Consider the following 18,525-nt stretch of genomic DNA (forward strand, 5'->3'; position numbering starts at 1 on the left):
AAAGTAATCGTTTGTGTTGACAATCCTCTCTATGATGCAGTCATCCCTGTTGCTTGTGAGCCCTGTCCTACAACAAGTTTTAAGTTTCCAATCATTTTCATCAATGATCATTTGTTGCTTAAGCACCTTGTGAAGTGTGTCACTGAACTTCATCTCCCATGATTGCAGTTACTTGTACTGAACTGAATTTATACTGTTTGAGTAGTAATTTCCTCACACTCAAAATAAAATACTGTAACGATTAGAGAAAACTGATTTACAATTTTTAAAAATGAAATTAATTTTAAAAATTTCATTTTTTCAAATGAAAGTTTAGTTTTTCAAGCTTTTTTTCTTTTATAAATATTTTTAGATGCACTAATATTTGTATTATTTTGAATGATCACGTTGCCATGGAATAGTAGACTTATGGACTCAGTGTAACAAAAGTCTGTACATAGTGGGGTTAAACAGAGGGGTATTCTGGGGCTTTCTGGTCCTTCAAAGCTTCAGGCCAAACTTTAATGCTTCAGCAAACACTAGCTATTCTAACAATGTGCTCTGTTTTTTTCTTATGTATACACACACACGCCATTTGCATTATAGGATATGGATTTGGTTTCCTCTGTCTTCTGGTGAGGAGGACAGACAGACAGCAGTAACAGAGACAAACGGAAAGACAGCTCAGTTTGAGCCAGCGTGGCATTATTACACATAAATGGGAAACTGTAATTTAGGCTGCAGTAGCTGCATGAGTTGTTGATCTCATCTCACTGGTCACGTTTGGGTATGCTTGACCTGGTTCTAACTCCGTGTGTGTGTGTGTGTGTGTGTGTGTGTGTGTGTGTGTGTGTGTGTCTGTGTGTGTCTGTGTGTGTCAGTTCATGACATGCCAGGCTGATCAAGGTCTCTCTCACTTCCAATCTCTTAGTCTATCCTTGTCTCTATCCCTGCTAATGCCATATTGGATTTTGCCTGCATGCCAGACCATAGTGAATCCCACCTCCTCCTCCCCCATCCCAACACGCATGCACGCACGCATGCATACTCACAGACGCACAGAATGTGTGTTTAACCAGTTGAGAGCAAACTGCTAGATTAGATGGTATTGACACATTCTGGATCAGCTGTCATGTGTACACAGAACCTCTGACAGTGCTGAGGATTGTACTCGTATTTTCACTGCACAGAGTGGTACATGCCAATTATCCCAATTGTTAGGAAGTCCAAGTGAGTCTTAAAGCTTTTAAGAATAATTAGGAATCCCAATTATGAGGTCACCTCTTATGTATTATGCAGTTTTGGACTGGTTGATGTTGTTCTGCTATTTGTCTTCTCTTGTGTAGTTCTCTTAACCAAATGTGTCATTTCTTGAAACCAACTATACTTTGTTGGGAAGGTTTAGTCTGCTCAGCCTTCCCAACAAGGACAAGAATCCACTGCTGTGATGACAAGGAGAGAAGGGTTGAAACTGAAGACTGATTCCTCCCTTGGTCTCGTACTGAGCTGCTGTATCATAGTATTTATACGATGAAATAGCTACGTGGTACACATGCATGTGTCCTGTGCTACATGGCTAAAAAGATAAAATTCTAAACAACAGTTGAAGAGAATTCATTTAATATTTAAGTGACACATAAATATTAGACTTTGTTATTTATTGAGGATAATGGTCTATTAATAAATGTCAAAGTATGCAGACATTTAGGATTACCAGTTAATTTGAAGGTGAAATCCGATGCGGGTTTTGATTTAAAGTGGTGTTCTCCCATTATGTTTTTCTCCACAAATATTTAATACATGGTCATGGTTTCACAGCCAGCAGTATTTTTTTTGTCCAGGCCTTAAAATGTTTGCATCATGTCTTTGACATCTAAGCAGTAATGACACATTTCTGACCAAAACTCGTTGCATTTAAAGCATTTTTGGTGCCTAATTTGTCAGTAGCTGAAGAAATGTAATGTCATGTCCACAGCCTGGGCCTCATATTTCACTCTGTCTGTGAGAGATGAGTGTGTGTTCTGCCAGTGTTTCACAGATTATAGTGTTTTGCAGGATTATGTGCTGTCAGCAGCACATGCCATACAGTGCAATCTGTCCAGTTAAGAAGATCCCATAAGTTCGTTTTTTTAAGTGCTCTAGTAAGCCCACCTCAGTCTGTAATCCCAGTCCCAGCATATAAAGGCTAATCACAGAATTAAGTGCCGTCCTGAATGCGGACACATCTCTCACACACACAGGCCAAACCATACTGCACTTTGACTGGTGTTATATGAAAGTAACAGTAGATGTATAACGATACGAGAAATGTTTGTGTCTGCCAGTCTGTCTGTCTCTTTGTTCATTCGTGTGTTTAGGAATGCAGTATTTCTATCTAGCTTATAATCAGTGTTGGACCAGGTGACCCTGATTCTGCTCTAGGCTCAGGCTGCCCTTGTTTTACTCTGATTTGTTTATATGCCATGATTGCATGTTATTAACTTGTCTACACCCGCCTTTAGTTTGAGTTTTGTCCTGTTAGCTGTTCTTCATCTCTCTGTTTTGTCTTTTATTTCTTTTCACCCCTTGAAGTGGTGGTGGCCAATGACAGTTTCTGCTGGATTACCCTTCTTGTTTAAAAGGAAGTTGTTCTTCCCCTTGCTTGTTTGCTCAAAGAAGATTGTAGAATAGCATCCATATCTTCTATTTTAAATTCTGTTGAATAGAAGAAGCTCCTAAATTCATAATAAAACTACAGACAAGGAAATCTAGGCCCTTGTTACTGCTATTCGGTCTGTACTGTCCCCCATTCTTTTCGCTATCCTTTTATATGGGAGGGCAATAGAGCAGAATGCTTCCATTCTTCCTGACATGGGATGTTGACAACACAGTCTTTCCTTTTTTTCCTCCCCATCTTTTATTTGGCCAGCAGCTGACAGATATTTCGGGCAGTGGGGCAAATGGTGATGGAGGATTGAAGGATAGAGGGAGGAGGGGGCAAATAGTCTACGAATGAGGGTCATAGAAATCTATTCATGACATTGCAGAGGGTGGGGAGTGAGAGAGAAAAGGGGGAATAACACCGAGACATGAATAGTGTAAATGCGACAGAGAATCATTAACCAGAGAGAGGACAGTTACCCACAGAGAATGAATGAGAGCAATAAAGAGCTCCATGCGCTCGCTGCTGGCTGAGCTCCAACTGGGAGTTCATTATGTATTGAGCCGCACGAGTGCACGTGACCAGTCCAAGTATGGCTCCTCGCCCAGTCGTACTGAAAAAAGATGAATACATACTGGTTTATAAACTGGTTTGATACTGTAAAGATCATATCCTCTGAGGATCATCATAATATCATCATCATATTATCATATTAAACTACTTTCACTGTGTCAGAGGAAGGGTGGATCAGATACATCATCACAAATATATTTAAAAAGAAGTGAATAGTTTCCCACAACCAGTGATCAATATATTTGTATTGAACAGTGGTCAAACAGGAAGAATTAGAGAGCTGGTTTACTGAGTAGAGTAAATTAAAGTTACAAAGTAAAGTAGGAGTCATGCAGGCGATCTACTGAAGTGTGCCAGTTTCTGAACAGCAGCACGATTTAGCAGGTTGCTGACAGCGCAAGTAGTCGAGCTGCAACACGCACGCAGCTTGGTAGTTGTAATCTGACCAAAATATTAAAACATTTCTATGTGAACATGACAATCAACATGCATTAGATGTATGTTCACCCTGTGAGGCTCACTGATGTGTTTAACAGTTTTAAGTCAACAGTAGAACTCTGCAGCTTCAATTTGGTTTGATGATGTGATATTTGATCATTTGTTGATATGTTGAAGCTGGACAGTACAGACGCTGATTAATGAAGTAACACCTTTTCTCATTATTTATGTCATGCTGCTGTTGGGTAGGGTCATTTCTTTTTGTTTAAATAGAAGACTGTTTAACTTAAATGTCAAACTCATTGGGGTTTTATACAAATGACATATATGTGTCAAAGCCTGTAGGAGGTTAATTAGTGATGTCAGGTCACAGACATGTAGGCAAATTATTGAGCTTCTATTTTCCACCAATAAATGGAGCCTTTAGGATGTGGGGAACTCCGGGTTTCTGGACATGAATATTTTATGAAGGGTCACTTTGCTCCATTCATTTGCACTCGGTCTGACTGTATTGTTCCCCTTCTATCTGTCACACACAGTGGGGTTAGATTAACTGATGATTCTAAAGTGTCCACAGTGTGAATAATTCTGTCTTTCTGTGTTAGCTCCAGGTCTGATTGGCGACCTGTCCTGTATGTACCCTGTATGTACCCTGTATGTACCCTGCCTCTCACCCTTTAGTGACTCCCTTATACTCATAAAAGAAAATCCAGGACTTTCATGTCTTGAGTTAATGCATTCTGCAGATAACAAGCAGAGACCCTTCTCGTTGTTCCTGTGTTTTTCTCTGCATTTAGCCAGTCTGGTTTATCTGAAGCAGGTGAGATTTTGTTTTCTTTTTCCTTTCAACAAATCATCTGAAGTTGATGGTAACGGATGGCCGACCAAAGTTAAATTGATTCAGTCCCACAGGACTGTGCTGACATTAATTACATTAGCAACTCATTAATCAAATTCAAACTGCCCTCCAGCCTCTGGGTCAACCTGACATCTCACAGGGTCTACTGTAAGGCTGTCAGGCCAACAAGCAGGCAGCTAGCCAGTGTGTGTTTGATATAGTGTGTGTGTGTGTGTGTGTTCCTGTCTAGCTATCTTTGTGAGGACCGAAATCTGCATTCTACTATACTTGTGAGAACCAACAGTCACTTGTGAGGACACACTCACCGGTCCTCACAAATTTGAAGCCTTTTCGAGGCTCAAAATGTGGTTTTAGTGTCAGGGTTACAATTAGGTTATGGTTAGGTTTACGGTAAGGGCTATGGTTAGGTATTCATTTTTAATGGTTAGGGTAAGGGACTAGGGAAACCATTATGTCAATGAAGGTCCTCACTAAGATAGCTGAATGTGTGTGTGTGTGTGGGGGGGGGGGGGGGGGGGGGGGGGGATTTTGGAAGTGTGGATCGCTTGTTTAGTGAGACTTCTCTGTCTCTTAAGTTGATTGGGTTACTTCTGTTTAAGAAGCCAGGCAGCCTGTTATGAAAGTCTTATCAGTATTTGCTGGATTAAGTGTCACAGTTTAACTCCTCAGATCTTGATTCCTCTGCATGTTGAAGTTGCACTGTAACTCCCACATGTGTAAATCCGCACATCACCACTGTTTGTTTTTTGGGGGCGTTGGAGATGGGGTCTGTATTAGTGATGGGATTTCCAGCTCTTTTTAGAGAACCGGCTCTTTCAGCTCCCAACCGGCTCTTCAGGTTGTTTTGTTGCTTTAATTAATTTATTATTAACAACAATATAAAATTATGCACAAAAGGAATTACTAATGTAAAAAAAACCTGTGGTTTTATTTTTACATGTTTATATATAAATATATGCGGTGGCCCCTAGAGACAAAACACGTACAAACTCCAAAACACATTTTTAGCATGAACTGAACTTCAAAACAGAGCTACCTAGATCACTTAAATTACACAATTGAAAGCATGAAAGCATGTGTGTATTGTTTGTGTATTTATACACAAGCGCTCATATATATTCAAATAATTAAAAAAAAATGTTCATTTACCTGTTAATACCACACACCAAATCCGGTCGTTGGTACTTCCTGGCTTGTGTAGCCACTTGGTAACAAAAGCTCAATACTGCCCCCTAGCATCCTGGAGCACTTCTGTTGTGTTTTGTATGTGCTTTGTCTGTAGGGGCCACCGTAAATATACTTTTATTTATTCACTCCACATAAAATGTAATAAATAAATTTAGAGGATCATCATTTAGCCTGGAGAAATAGTTTGTTGCTTTATAAGAAAGCCCTCCGCAAAGCCAGAACAGCTTACTACTCATCACTGATTGAAGAAAATAAGAACAACCCCAGGTTTCTCTTCAGCACTGTAGCCAGGCTGACAAAAAGTCAGAGCTCTTTTGAGCCAACCATCCCTTTAACGTTAACTAGTGATGACTTCATGAACTTCTTCACAAATAAAATTTTTATCATTAGAGAAAAAATTACCAATAATCATCCCACAGATGTAATATTATCTACAGCTACTCTTAGTTCCATTGATGTTAAGTTAGACTCTTTTTCTCCAATCGATCTTTCTGAGTTAACTTCAATAATTACTTCCTCCAAACCATCAACGTGTCTTTTAGACCCCATTCCTACAAAACTGCTCAAAGAAGTCCTGCCATTGATTAATTCTTCGATCTTATATATGATCAACCTATCTCTAATAATCGGCTATGTACCACAGGCCTTCAAGGTGGCTGCAGTTAAACCTTTACTCAAAAAGCCATCTCTAGACCCAGCAGTCTTAGCTAATTATAGGCCAATCTCCAACCTTCCTTTCATATCAAAAATCCTTGAAAGAGTAGTTGTCAAACAGCTAACAGATCATCTGCAGAGGAATGGTTTACTTGAAGAGTTTCAGTCAGGTTTCAGAGTTCATCACAGCACAGAAACAGCTTTAGTGAAGGTTACAAATGATCTTCTTATGGCCTCTGACAGTGGACTCATCTCTGTGCTTGTCCTTCTTGACCTTAGTGCAGCATTCGATACTGTTGACCATAATATCCTATTAGAGCGATTAGAACATGCTGTAGGTATTACAGGTATTGCACTGCAGTGGTTTGTATCATATCTATCTAATAGACTCCAATTTGTGCATGTAAATGGAGAGTCCTCTTCACACACTGAGGTTAATTATGGAGTTCCACAGGGTTCAGTGCTAGGACCAATTCTGTTTACATTATACATGCTTCCCTTAGGCAGCATCATTAGAAGACATAGCATACATTTTCACTGCTATGCAGATGACACCCAGCTCTATCTGTCCATGAAGCCAGATAACACACACCAATTAGTTAAACTGCAGGAATGTCTTAAAGACATAAAGACTTGGATGGCCACTAACTTTCTGCTTCTTAACTCAGATAAAACTGAGGTCATTGTACTCGGCGCTGAAAAGCTTAGAAATATGGTATCTAACCAGATTCTTACTCTGGATGGCATTACCTTGGCCTCCAGTAACACTGTGAGGAACCTTGGAGTCATTTTTGACCAGGATATGTCCTTCAACGCACATATTAAACAAATATGTAAGACTGCGTTCTTCCATTTGCGCAACATCTCTAAAATTAGAAATATCCTGTCTCAGAGTGACGCTGAAAAACTAGTTCATGCATTTATTACTTCCAGGCTGGACTACTGCAATTCATTATTATCAGGATGTCCAAAAAACTCACTGAAAAGCCTTCAGTTAATCCAAAATGCTGCAGCAAGAGTACTGACAGGGACTAGAAAGAGAGAGCATATTTCTCCTGTTTTGGCTTCTCTTCATTGGCTTCCTGTTAAATCCAGAATTGAATTCAAAATCCTGCTCCTCACATACAAGGTCTTAAATAATCAGGCCCCATCTTATCTTAATGACCTTGTAGTACCATATCACCCTATTAGAGCACTTCGCTCTCGCTCTGCAGGCCTACTTGTTGTTCCTAGAGTATTTAAAAGTAGAATGGGAGGGAGAGCCTTCAGTTTTCAGGCCCCTCTTCTGTGGAACCAGCTTCCAGTTTGGATTCAGGAGACAGACACTATCTCTACTTTTAAGATTAGGCTTCAAACTTTCCTTTTTGCTAAAGCATATAGTTAGGGCTGGACCAGGTGACCCTGAATCCTCCCTTAGTTATGCTGCAATAGATGTAGGCTGCCGGGGGATTCCCATGATGCATTGAGTTTTTCCTTTCCAGTCACCTTTCTCACTCACTATGTATTAACAGACCTCTCTGTATTGAATCATATCTGTTATTAATCTCTGTCTCTCTTCCACAGCATGTCTTTTATCCTGTTTTCCTTCTCTCACCCCAACCGGTCGCAGCAGATGGCCCCGCCCCTCCCTGAGCCTGGTTCTGTCGGAGGTTTCTTCCTGTTAAAAGGGAGTTTTTCCTTCCCACTGTCGCCAAAGTGCTGCTCATAGAGGGTCATATGATTGTTGGGTTTTTCTCTGTATCTATGAAGCGCCTTGAGGCGACATTTGTTGTGATTTGGCGCTATATAAATAAAATTGAATTGAAAATTGAATTGAATTGAATAAATCATATAATACAAACCCAACTATTTACATTTCAACTTTTAAACAAATTTAAAGTGAAACAACACAAAACACTGCAAACCACAACACAATTAAATTAAAATATGAAAACAAAAAGAAGATGCATATTCTCTGTCATATGGACCTGCATGAATAAACTACCTGAATCCTTTATCACCTGCAACTGAAAATAGTTGTGGATGATTACTATACCTTTCTGTCCCTGGCTCTCTTCTCTCTCTCCCTCCCGCTCTGTTCTTGTGCTGCTGCGAGTGTAACTACGCCCCCCCCCCCCCCACCACCTTCCCAGCACAAAGCACAAGGCTCGCGTGTGGAGTGAAGCGGGGAAAAACTGCGAGAGTGGGTGAGAGAAAGGGGGAGAAAAAAAAACAAAGCCACGGCTCGTGTCGTTCACTTCAAAGAGTCGGCTCTAAGAGCCGTTTTGTTCGCGACCGACACATCGCTAGTCTGTATGAAGTAGGTGTTTAATTAAATGAACATGTAACGCTACATGTATGAAGACTAATTAATTTACAGCTACTCTAAATATCTGTTAGATTGAACACTATCTTTGAAGTTTGAGTTTTTAGGACAAGTTTAGCACCATCTTGTGGCAGTGCACAATGTGACACCAGTGGGTTTGGTTGGTTGCTGCTTATTGACTTACATTATTTTATGTTAGCTAAGTGACAGAAATGATAACTTAGTGGAAAACAAGTCGGTCACTTCTCCACTGTCTTTGGCTGCAGCAATGAGTTCTTTTGTTAAAACCAAGGATATACTGTTCACGTTGTTTTTCGTTGCTGGCTAGCTGCACTGAAATGTAAAAATCCAGCTGTTACCCATAATGTTAGTGTTTGTAGAGGACTTTATAAATGAGGACAGTTTGAGGAGTGCTTGAGGTGCACCGGTGGTTCACTGGACCGACAAGATCAGGTCAGACACTTGTTTCCTCCTTAGGTCAGGTTGACAGACCGAGTGGTGTAATCAGCTGGTGTCAACAAGATGTGATGAGCACTATTTTATGCAGTAAAATCTAAACAGTTTACAACGTAAAAGGAGCCAGATATTAATAATAAGTAATGACTAAATGCAGGGGGGTCTTTGGTTGTGTGAGGCTTTCCTGTGGCGCTCCTGCAATACAAATGTAAGGAGGTCAACTGCAAAAATAACTGTGTACAGGGCAGATTTACTAAAGCTATACACGAGAGGCACAGTGTCAGTTTTGCGACTCATATGTTTTGCATGGATGTGAATTTTTATTTTTTTATTTTTTTATGTGGACATCCCGTTTTGGGTTGTCTAGACCAGCGGTCTCCAACCTTTTTTGCGCCACAGACCGGTTTATGCCCGACAATATTTTCATGGACCGGCCTTTAAGGTGTCGCGGATAAATACAACAAAATAAAACTAGTACTGGTACCGAAAAAAAGAAGATTTAGTCATAACACACGTGAAAAGACCCAGGAAAACCGAGGTAACGATAAAAACGATAACAAAATAACGCTAAAAACCCTGAAAACCATACATTTCACACCTGAGCCTCAACTCTCGCAGCCCGGTACCAAATGACTCACGGACCGGTACCGATCCGAGGCCCGGGGGTTGGGGACCGCTGGTCTAGACTACAATACCAAATTTTGCTGATATCGTCTCCTCAGAAACGACATCAAGTAAAAAGACAAATCTTAGTTTTCACATTCATCAGGTCCCAATCAGCCCAAATAGCAAAGACAAATTAAAAATGCATGCCATGAAAGAGTCGTTCTTCTGCATGTTTAGAGCAGGTTTCTGCGTAGTAAGGAATGTTTTGTGTTCTTCTACTCATCGAACAGGTCAGCTGACTTCAGGTTTACAGGTTCGATTTTTAACAGTCTGCTTTATCTACTCTACACACATGCATCAGAGCAGCATTTGGGTTTCACTGCCCAAGGATGGAGTAACTAGGGATCGAACCACCACCCTTCTAATTACTGCACCTTCCATTTTGTCCTCATACACAAACACCTGTAAAACCTCCTCTTACACTGTATTATTTTTCTTAGGACATCACTGGCTCCCTCGCTCTCCCCTGCATGTGTTCACTTTCGAGCCACTTGCTTTCGCTGCTCTTGGCAGGTGATTATTGAAGTGAACTAACTACATCTTTGTACATAAAGTGGGACACTGTTAGATCACTCAAAGAACTTTCCATTCTCATGGGCCCATTATGGGATGATACTGATACTAAATGCTGAGTTGCCCCTGATGCGTGTGTGTGCGTCTGTGTGTTTCAGATAAAAGTGCTATGGTATGGATAAATACACTGTATGCATGTTGGAGTCTAATTGGGTGAATGATACTTTTAGTAGAAAGTGTTACTCTTCTTCATTGTCCTCCAGGGTCAAGTGACACCTGCAATGTATTAAGTCTGGCGTATCAGACTTCTCACAGCAGAGCAGCTGTGTGGCACCACACTGCATTCATATCTGTCTGATCCTCTGACAAACGAGGTTTCTCTCAAACGTTTGAATGCACCTGCAGTTGTTAACCAGGTGCATGGTCAACAGTTTAACACTTTGAACATTCCCTCTGAGTCGGCCTAGTTATTAATCGTTAATTCTAAATTTCCAGTGCTCTATTTTTGTCTGGCACTTTCTCCAGTCACACACTGCTTTCTGCACAAAGTTATTTATGAAGACACTGATGTTTAAGCTGCATCACTGCCTTCATAAAACAGGGGGCTATTGGCCTTTGTCACTTAAGTGAAATCTGTGGGGTTTTGTGATTCAAACTGGGGGAGAAATAATTAAAATATCTAATTAAATAATTAAAAATCTTATATATGTCCTTATGGTTGTGGAGCTGAAACGGATATTAGAGTTTCATTATGTAGGCTCTGCGTTATCCATGTTTGATTGATAAACCAAAAAATGCGATACTCATTCAATACTAAGAATGACTTTTGGATTACACATTAATTTCTTTAACGAGATTATAGTATTAAACAGTTGATCACAATTATTAATTATGATTAATATCAGCCAACACACAGTTAACATTAGCCCTTTACGTATTAGTGATTACCCAATAGTGACGTGACCCAAGGGTAGAGCTAGCAGCTATGGCTAATAAAATAATAATGTTCATGCGGGAGTTAGGAAGCAAACTTTATCAGGACTGGCCATTTGTAACTGTAGTAAACAGTTAATGAAACAGGAAAACATCATTATTTGTGTCTACAAAGTCTTATGTTTCTACCAGCAACTAGATAGAATAAAACAGAATAGGGCTTTATTGTCATTTTAAATGAACAATGACACCAACTGCGGGAATAAAATATAAAATAAAATATAAATAAATAAATATAAATCGTAAGACAGTAGGAATAAATAGAATATATATACAAACAAGGAGTCTGGAGGTGTGGGATCAGATTGACCTGAGGCGCCGATCAGAGGGCAGCAGGTCAAACAACACCACCACCTCAAACACTGTGATGGGCCCTTGAAATATATAGCAATGAAATATGCAGCCAGATCAGCAGGAGCACAGCACTACCTCAGACAACCTAAAACTGTTGTTTTGGTTCTTTTGTTTCTTTGTATTACATCAAAGAATCTTTAAACATCTGACACACGTGTATTTTCCCCACACTACATGAAACAACAACAATAGTGTCACTGATGTTATTTTTTGTATAGATTTGTCACATTTTTAATACCCATGGTGCCCCTTTGCTAAATTATTTTTTTATCTCAGTTTTTAGTATCACATCTTGAAATGGTCTGTAGCACAAACATTCATTCATTATACAACCATTTTTTCCATGTAATCATTATGAAAAAGACCGTTAAATACATAAAAGAGAAATGAAAAATATACAGAGAATCACCTTACAAAACCTAGAGACACCTACTGAGTGCCAGACACCTGCCTGATCACCTGCATCAGAATTCTGTACAAAAGTGAGTTTGCAACTTATTAGTTCACCTTCTGTTATGCAGAGGAGCTGCTGTCAGTGAAATCCTGCAGTTGAAGTTAAAGGGGATTTCTCTGCATGGGATTGCTGTAGCTCAGAAGGTGCAGTATGTCATCAACTAATTGGAAAGTTGGTGGTTTGATACCTGGCTGTTCCAGTCATGGTAACACTAAGTTGCCCTCCGATGCATCTGTCAGAGTATCAGTCTGTGCAAATGTTAGAACGAAAGCACTTACTTACCAACCCTAATCGTACCCAGCAAGTGCCTCTTCTAACCATCCGCTGTGTGAATGAGGACAAGTTGCATAAGTGCTTTGAGTGCCCAGGTAGAGTAGAAAAGTGCTACTTATGAACCAGTCCGTTTACCATCTGCAGATACTGTTTATTGGCTTTGAAAGTGATGGTGCAGCTGCTTTGATGGGCTGAAACTTGAAACTCCGTCTGCTGTTGATTTCAGTAAATGGATGAGCCACCACCTCCCCTGTCTGTATATTTGCAGATGGGCAGACAATGCTGATGGTGCTCCACTGGAAAGCACAAGTCTGGCTTCAAAGCATGCTGTTTTCTTAGGAAGTGTAAGATTTATTCATTCTTTCTTTAAGCTGATGCCATTTTTCTGTTGCACTCAGCATGATGCCATGATGGAAGGAAAAGGGTAAAGAACAAAACTAGCTTATGTACTGTTCTTGAGACACATTTGGTATGACCACACCTCTACATGTTTTCCCACCATTGCCAAGCATGGATGGTGTATTTGTGCTCGTCTGTCTGTCTGTATGCATGTCTCAGTGTGAAAATAATACACAGTAGCTGATGGACCTAGCTACCTGGCTGATTTAAAAAAATTTAAAAAAAGCCAATGCACAGGTGCCTAAATACCTATATGTCCATATGTCCATCTTTTATACTGTTTATTGTAAAAATGACAGAGAGACCACTGCCAGCACTCTTGGCACACACTTAGAGAGGAAGAGAGGTCAGGGCTGGCAACAATGTATCACAACCTTAGAAACAATGTTAATGGGATGAGATTTGTAGCATTCGTGGAACAATAAAAAATAAAAAACAAATTTTTCAGTGTCATGAGCAGACCTTTTAAACTTGAAGCTTTATGATATCCAGTGTTTTTTAAAAAATGGTCTAGGGAAGGTAGACTGGTCTTGGAGACTGGAATCTGTTGGTCAGGTTGAAGTTTGGGAATTTACAAATGAAAACCAGAATTGCTCTTCTGGAAATGACTTAACCCTTCACTCAGGTCCTGGATCTCAATGTGTGAAGTGCGTAGTTATACTGTAGCTGGGCTTCAGTAGTGCCTCACACCTTGGTCAGTGTTCAGACTGGGTTTCCTGTCAGGAACTGTGACATTTGGCTTTGATTAGGACTCAACAGTTCTAACCCAGACTTTTCTTCCCAACGTGCAAACCAAAAACGCAGTCACACAAACCTCTTCCTTCTCCTCTCTGCCTTCCTCTGAGATAAAGCCTAATTCACCAGCACCCTAAGGGGACCCGTTGTCTATTCCTGACTGCCCTCACTTTATATTTTGAACCGAGTTTATTGAGTTTACATCCGGTCAGAAGAAATTAAAGTTAGATGTAGAGGTTCAGTAAGTTTGATTGTTTGTATTTTGATTATAACCCTTTTTATTTGTGTGCGACTGAATAAAATAACAAGTTATCACCAACAGTGTAAATGGCCCCATTCAAGCTCATAATTAGTTTGCTATATTTGGATTTGATGTGCTATTTCTGCCTCCACCTCCAACAAGTCAGAACACAGACAGGTCAGAGAGGGGGTTATTTCTGCTGGGTCTCGTGGGATTCGCCATACAAAGTAATCACGTAGGACAAGCTTCATATTCATTTCGGTCAAATTATGGATGAAACAAGGATACAGTCTGTAGTTTGGGTTTCATATGGGTGCTGCAGTTCCCTCCTACAGCCAACCCCAGAATTACACATGGAAATGTTTGTCTCTCTGAGGGTCTGCAGGCCTGAATGGTGTAAGATACTTTGACGCTGACACATTACAGAGGGCCAGTCAACAGCTTTGCAACTGATCTGTCCCACGTCATGTGTCTTTGGTTGCAGTGCGGCTGGAGGAGAAATTTTCAACCAGTGTGTGTCAGACCAAGAGGATGAGGCCTTCAGTGAGGAAGACGTGAAGAGGCTCATGAGACAGATCCTGGAGGGAGTGGCCTTCCTCCACCAGAACAATGTAGTTCATCTTGACCTAAAGGTTTGTGGACACACTCGTGACTCGCCACCATCTCCTTTACTTTGGAAATGTATCAACTACACAAGTGACACAATCTTGTAAACTAATCCCTGATACATTCTTTGTGTAAACCTCACCATGACACAAAAAGTCTATATGGATCTAACAGCAACTGAACGTATATCTCACGTGGAGGCAGAGGGAAACATCTGTATTTTGAATGACATCTGCCCTGTGAAATCAGTTTAAAGCACAATTGAGTATTTCCTGTGTGAAAGTGATGGGCAACATTTGCACAGGCTAAGGTTTGCCTGGGTTATCCCACAACACTCCACCTTCCTCCGTTCAAACACATAATTATTAGGTAATTGGTATGTGATAGAAAGTGCTTGAAGTGCTACTCAGTTCTCACTCTGTAGTAAAATGCTTTGAAGGTCAGCCAGTTGACTCCATGAAACACACACAAGTTAACACAGTTTAAAAAGCTGTCTAACGATAACACGTGTGCTGTCCTGTCAGCCTCAGAACATCCTGCTGACGAGCACTTCTCCTCTGGGTGACATTAAGATTGTGGACTTCGGTCTGTCCAGGATGGTCAGCAGCCACCAAGAACTAAGAGAGATTATGGGAACCCCAGAGTATGTTGGTGAGTTGTTGCTCAGCCTTGCTGCTGCCACCTTACAAGAATCGAACACTGGGGTGATTCTAAACAACTGTCTATTTGTCTTTACAGCTCCTGAGATTCTGAATTATGAGCCAATAAGCACAGCAACAGACATGTGGTGAGGAAAGTCCTGTAGTGGTATACTCAGATAAATTTCATGTGGAACAAAAGGTTTTGAAAACTTGTATTTGATCATTTCTGCTAATTACCTATCGCAGCAGTCGCACACAAACAGACATCTCAATACACTTTCCTCAGCTTTCTTTCCAATATGAGCTTCATTTGAGTAGAACTTTTAACTTTGTTGCCCCCTACTGGCAGCATGGGTGATTTTCAGGCAATGTGCTTGTCTTCAGCAGTCTTAAAATACATATAAATATGTTTATCACAAAAAACATCAGAATCTTTAACAAAGTCTCAAAAGGCTTGAATCATACAAACACTGAGACACACATCAGTGTTTGTGAACGTCGTCCATCAGTTTTTGCTGCATGTACGTCGTATCGTTGGACTGTTAACTACCAACAAAACTGAAGCCGAGATCCCAGATATGAACTTCGATTGTTCACCTTTCTTGCTTTGTTGTCATAGAAACAGTATTCCTTGTTTTAAGTGTTGCATTTGATCGCACTCGAAGCCTGAATATTTTGCTTTCTGTGTGTTTAGGAGTGTTGGTGTGCTGGCATACGTGATGCTCACAGGAATCTCTCCATTCCTGGGCGAAGACAAGCAGGAGACGTTTCTCAACATTTCCCAGCTCAGTGTGAGCTACAGTGACGAGGAGCTTCAGCAGCTGGACCCAGCCGCTCTGTCCTTCATCCAGATGCTGCTCCGCAAACACCCACAGTCAGTCACAGAAACAACACAGTTCACTCTAATGTGGCCTCAGAATGTGGTATCATTTTTGCCTTTGTGTATTTCTCTTATCTTTGGAGCTTAATCATCATTTTTTATAACATTTGTCCTGCTATGACCAGTTTAAGATAAATGGCTGACTGCCACAGAAATGTCTTGATGCATGCTCAATCATCCAGGTAAGTAAATGTCCAAAAGTTGATTCTGTTCATCTGGACGTAGCGTTTGTGGGAGAAACGTTTCGTCACTCATCCAAGTGACTTCTTCAGTCTCAGCTGACTGCAGGTTTCAATCTTATAAACAGGACATTTGCATAATGACTGAAACCAGCCCACTGAAGGAACAATGGGCTGTGAGGTCAGTTCCTTAATCTTAATTATGCAAATTCTCATGACCATTGATCAACAGCCATTGATCAATGGCTGTTGATCAATGGCCATGAGTCCCATTCACAGAGTTGGGGAATGGCTGCAATCACAGCATTGTAAGATGGTGACAGATGTACCCTTGGGCCCCCTCCTCGATTCAGAGATGGTCTTTCCCTTTTCACGTAAATGGCCTCCTTGACTCCGCCCTCAAACCAGCGTTCCTCCCTGTCCAAGATGTTACATCCTCATCATTGAAAGAGCGTCCACTGGCCTGTAGGTGTAAATAGACTGCAGAGTCCTGGCCTGACGAGGTGGCTCTTCTGTGTTGTGCCATCCACTTCTCCAGAGGTTGTTTGGTTTATCTGATGTATAAATCCTGGCAATCCTCCTGCACTTAACAGCGTACACTATGTTACTCTGTTTGTGTCGGGGGACCCGATCTTTAGGGGTGGACCTTTTTTTTTTCTTTCTTTTTTTCAGTCATTGTGCAAATGTCCTGTTTATAAGATTGAAACCTGCAGTCAGCTGAGACTGAAGAAGTCACTTGGATGAGTGACGAAACGTTTCTCCCACAAACGCTACGTCCAGATGAACAGAATCAACTTTTGGTGGGTATGACATGGATAACTGTTTCACGTGTGGGTCTGTGTTTGTATCCAGGGAGCGGGCCACAGCCGAGCACTGTCTCACACATCCGTGGCTTCAGCCCACTGAGCCTCAGGACAAGCAGACAGTGGAGGAGATCCTCTCTGTGGAGGAAGAGCCCAGCTCCACCAGCAGCTCCACCAGCAGCCCCGAACCTCCCACAAGTACAAGCTCAGCTGAGGAAGAGGATGCAGGGGAAGTTCACGGCCCGCTGACAGAGGAGCTGATAGTCATGGCAGCCTACACCCTGGGTCAGTGCCGTCAGTCCTCCGCCTCCAGCGTGGAGGAGGCGGCCCTGACTGCTGAGCAGAAAGCCATTTCCAAACGCTTCAAGTTCGAGGAGCCCTTCAGTGCCCTGCAGGAGGTCCCTGGAGAGTTCATCTACTGACCCATCACACGCACCAGCAATCTCACTGAGGACAACTTAGTGCTGTCACATTACCACACAAACCCTCTTAAATATATACTGTAAGTATATAATCAGATACTGTTGCAGTCAGTCTCTTATTTCAACTGTTGGAACTTTTTAAGAACCTGCAAAGCCTACTTCGCTTTACCCTCCTCCTCCTCAACACCTCCTAAAGTAACTACTGTAGCTTGATGTTGCATTTTATTTGGTTTGCTGTTGTAATGACTGACAGTGTAGCGGCAGCATGACACACTGTTTGCTCCCATTTGATACCAAAAGAGAGGCCTCAGCGTGTTTGAGCAGAACTCAGATTCTGGGAATGGGAGCTGTAAAAGCTGTCAAAGACCAGCACAGATACGTACATGCAGACCTGTACACAAACATTTCCAGCATTGATTGAAACTGAAAGTTCATTTTTGGCTTAAGATGACAGAACACTGATTGCCAGGCCTGTTTTGTAGGTCTGGATCACAAACAGGGGCACAAACACGAGAGACTGTCATAGAGAAAAAGCTACAGAACAGCTTTTTTATTGTTATTTAGTTAAGTGCAATTTAAAGAACTACTTGCATAATAAAGGAAAAATATAAAATGCTGGTGCTATGCTTCTAAATTATTTCTAAATGCAGCCGTTATTGTTCCTGCTCTCTTATTAATATGACTAATAAAAGTCCTCGTACGCTTGCAGCTGGCTCTCTAGAAGCAGTGTAGTCTATATATCTGGATTCAAACAGAGTTTCCGTGTGAGCATCAGACAAGAAGAAGACACGAGCAGTGTGCAAGTGCTGTGGTCCTTCCTCGTAGGCCCCCTGTGAGCCAATGGGGTTTGAGTATGAGTGCCACTGTATGACTCTGCAAGCTTTATTTATTTCACCTTAGCTCTCAGATAAAGATTACTCAAACATATGATCTCTGGTTTCTATTTCCGCTCATTTTATTAAGATTTAAGATTTTTAATTTGATGCCAGCAAAATATTTCAGAGAAGTTGGAGCACGCAGAGTGACTGACAGGAAATGTACCCTCAGAGCAGCCTGGACTCATGACCTCAGCAGGAGGGTGGTGGCTAAATAAAGTTGCCAACGATCAAATCTGTTGGCATGTTTGCATTTCACTGAGCCTCCTGTGTGTATTTGTATTTAGTGCCATGCGCAGAGAACGATGGTCTCACTTCTTGCTGTTTTTCATGGTTATTATTGTCAGCAGTAGTATTTCTGTATAATGTTACAAATATTACTGAGACTTTTTTTCAAA

The 18,525-nt window shown here is 41.1% G+C and overlaps 1 protein-coding gene across 1 annotated transcript in view; it reads left to right on the forward strand.

The window, feature by feature from the left end:
- stk17a (serine/threonine kinase 17a) overlaps window positions 1–17,865 on the forward strand; it is a 37,700-nt gene extending 19,835 nt beyond the window's left edge. Inside the window, exons 3-7 of the mRNA XM_087845842.1 lie at window positions 14,206–14,353; window positions 14,852–14,978; window positions 15,066–15,114; window positions 15,663–15,842; window positions 16,880–17,865. Coding sequence (XP_087701968.1) covers window positions 14,206–14,353; window positions 14,852–14,978; window positions 15,066–15,114; window positions 15,663–15,842; window positions 16,880–17,252 — 877 coding nt within the window. The 3' untranslated portion in view covers window positions 17,253–17,865. The remainder of the gene's footprint in view (window positions 1–14,205; window positions 14,354–14,851; window positions 14,979–15,065; window positions 15,115–15,662; window positions 15,843–16,879) is intronic.
- The last annotated feature ends 660 nt before the right edge of the window (window positions 17,866–18,525 follow it).

Source organism: Neolamprologus brichardi, chromosome 9 (assembly GCF_056152115.1).
Source record: "Neolamprologus brichardi isolate AB-2024 chromosome 9, ASM5615211v1, whole genome shotgun sequence".
NCBI classification, from domain to species: domain Eukaryota; kingdom Metazoa; phylum Chordata; class Actinopteri; order Cichliformes; family Cichlidae; genus Neolamprologus; species Neolamprologus brichardi.